This window comes from Carlito syrichta, unplaced genomic scaffold (assembly GCF_000164805.1).
Source record: "Carlito syrichta isolate Samal-C Ts95f unplaced genomic scaffold, Tarsius_syrichta-2.0.1 Scaffold311900, whole genome shotgun sequence".
Classification (NCBI taxonomy): Eukaryota; Metazoa; Chordata; class Mammalia; order Primates; family Tarsiidae; genus Carlito; species Carlito syrichta.
Genome location: NW_007255996.1, coordinates 413,821 through 415,911, shown reverse-complemented (window position 1 = coordinate 415,911; position 2,091 = coordinate 413,821). Strand labels below are relative to the sequence as shown.

The window sequence follows — 2,091 nt, the reverse complement described above, 5'->3', positions numbered from 1 at the left end:
GTCGGGGAATGTCGTGGTGGTTCGCGCTGCAATGCCAACATTCTGGGTGGGTGAGGAGGGAGGATCGCTTGAGCTCAGGAGTTCAGGACCAGCCTGGGCAACATAGAAACATAGAGAGGCTGTGTCTCTACAAAAAAATAAAAACAGCAGTGGTGGTATGTGCCAGTAGTCTCAGCTACTCAGGAGGCTGAGATGGGAGGATTACCCGAGCCAGGGAAGTTGAGGCTGCCGTGAGCTGTGATTGTGCCTCTGTACTCCAGCCTGGGTGACAGAGTGAGAATGTGGCTCAAAAGAAAAAAAATATTGGGGCAATCTATAAGGCATCACGTCTCACCTTGGAGTAACCACAAAAAACAGTTTCTGACACTTGCCCCACTGTGCTCTTTGCGGACTGCAGTTTTGGAAGGTTGGATAGACAACTTTGCTTCAAGAAAAAACGGGTCTCTACTGTCCGGATTTCTGGATTCCCCGGTGAAGCTGCAGTTCCCACAGCTGCAAGCACACAGATGAGTGGAAGCTGCTGGGGCTGTGGCACAGCCACTTAGAACCTCAGTCTCTTCTTTCATTCCATGGGTGTGCTGACAATACCCTCCCCTGGGGACGGTGGCATGATTCAGTGGCTAGGGTGGTTCTGACAGCCCTGGCTCCCAGGACATCCTTCACACCTGGGCACCTGAGATGGCCGGTCACTGGCCAGAGACACAGACACCACCCACACGCATGCTGCCGGAAGATGCCTACAAACCTCTGCTGGGTGCGCGCGGCCGTCCACCGTGTGCTCCGAGCCCCACTCGTCTGCTGCGCCCCAGTGGAAGTGGAACTGCTTCAGCCTGTAGTGGTTCTCCAGGGGCCCGCCACTGATCCCTGGAAGGGAAGCAGGGATGCTGTGTCGTGGGGTCCACCGTGTAGGTGACCCATGTGCATTCGTGAGGATGGTGGCATCATCGTGGGGGTGAGGGGCTACAGGCAGGCTGTGGGAGGGGGCTGTGTCTGTTCTGTTCACCTTGTTCCTGGCACCCGGCCCAGTTCCACACCCGGCAGGGTCACCCTAAGTGCCAAGGGGTTGCAGGTTCCAAGTGCCGCTACGAGGGGACAGACACAACTGAGGCCTTTCCTGAGATGCATGCTGGTCCTGAAAGATTTCCAGAATGTTCTTTTTTTTTTTAAGCTGGAGTCTCACTCTGTCACCAAGGCTGGAGGGCAGTGGCATGCTCACAGCCACCACAGCCTCAACGTGCGGGGCTCAGGCGATCCTTCCACCTCAACCTTCCAAGTAGCCGGAACCACATGCATGTGCCACCAGGCCTGGCTAATTTTTGGTTTATTGTAGAGACGGAGTCTTGCCAAGTTGCTCAAGCTGGTCTCGAACCCTGGGCTCAGGCAATCCTCTAGCCTTGGCCTCCCACAGGGCTGGGATGACAGGCGTGAGCCACCGAGCCCGGCTCAGAATTTTCTTTAACTAGAAAAAGGTGTGTTTGACTCCCCGCAAGAAACTCTGCGGCTGGAGGCCCTTAACAGAAGCCAGGAAAGCAGATCCAGGTCTCAATTCGGCAGGGACGAGACGCTTCCTGGCCACCTCCCTCCACTGAAAAGGAGGGTATTGGTCTCACCTGTCATCAGTCTCATCCAGTTTCTAAATTCTGTGATTTTTTCAGGTGCAGTGGCTCAAGCCTGTAATCCCAGCACTTTGGGAGGCCAAGGCGAGAGGATTGCCTAAGCGCAGGGGTTCGAGACCAGTCTGAGCAATTTGGTGAGACCTTGTCACTACAATAAAAAATAAGCCAGGCATGGTGGTGCATGACTGTAGTTCCAGCTACATGGAAGGCTGAGGTGGAAAGATCACCTGAGGCCAGTAGGTCGAGGTTGTGGTGGCCATGAGTGTGCCACTGCCCTCCAGCTTGGGTGACAGAGTGAGACTCCAACTCACAACAAAAAACAAACACAATTCTGTGATTTTACAAGTAAACTTTTTTATTTTTATTTTTTAAATTTATTATTTTTTTTTTTGAGTTGGAGTCTCACTCTGTCGCTCAGACTGGAGTGCAGTAGCTGCTCCCAGCCACCACAGCCTCGACCTGCTGGGCTCCGGCG

The 2,091-nt window shown here is 53.8% G+C and overlaps 1 protein-coding gene across 1 annotated transcript in view; it reads right to left on the bottom strand.

Moving 5' to 3' along the window:
* The window catches only part of CA5A (carbonic anhydrase 5A), a 39,484-nt gene that overhangs the window by 15,036 nt on the left and 22,357 nt on the right, over positions 1–2,091 (bottom strand). Inside the window, exon 3 of the mRNA XM_008069267.1 lies at positions 746–864. Coding sequence (XP_008067458.1) covers positions 746–864 — 119 coding nt within the window. The remainder of the gene's footprint in view (positions 1–745; positions 865–2,091) is intronic.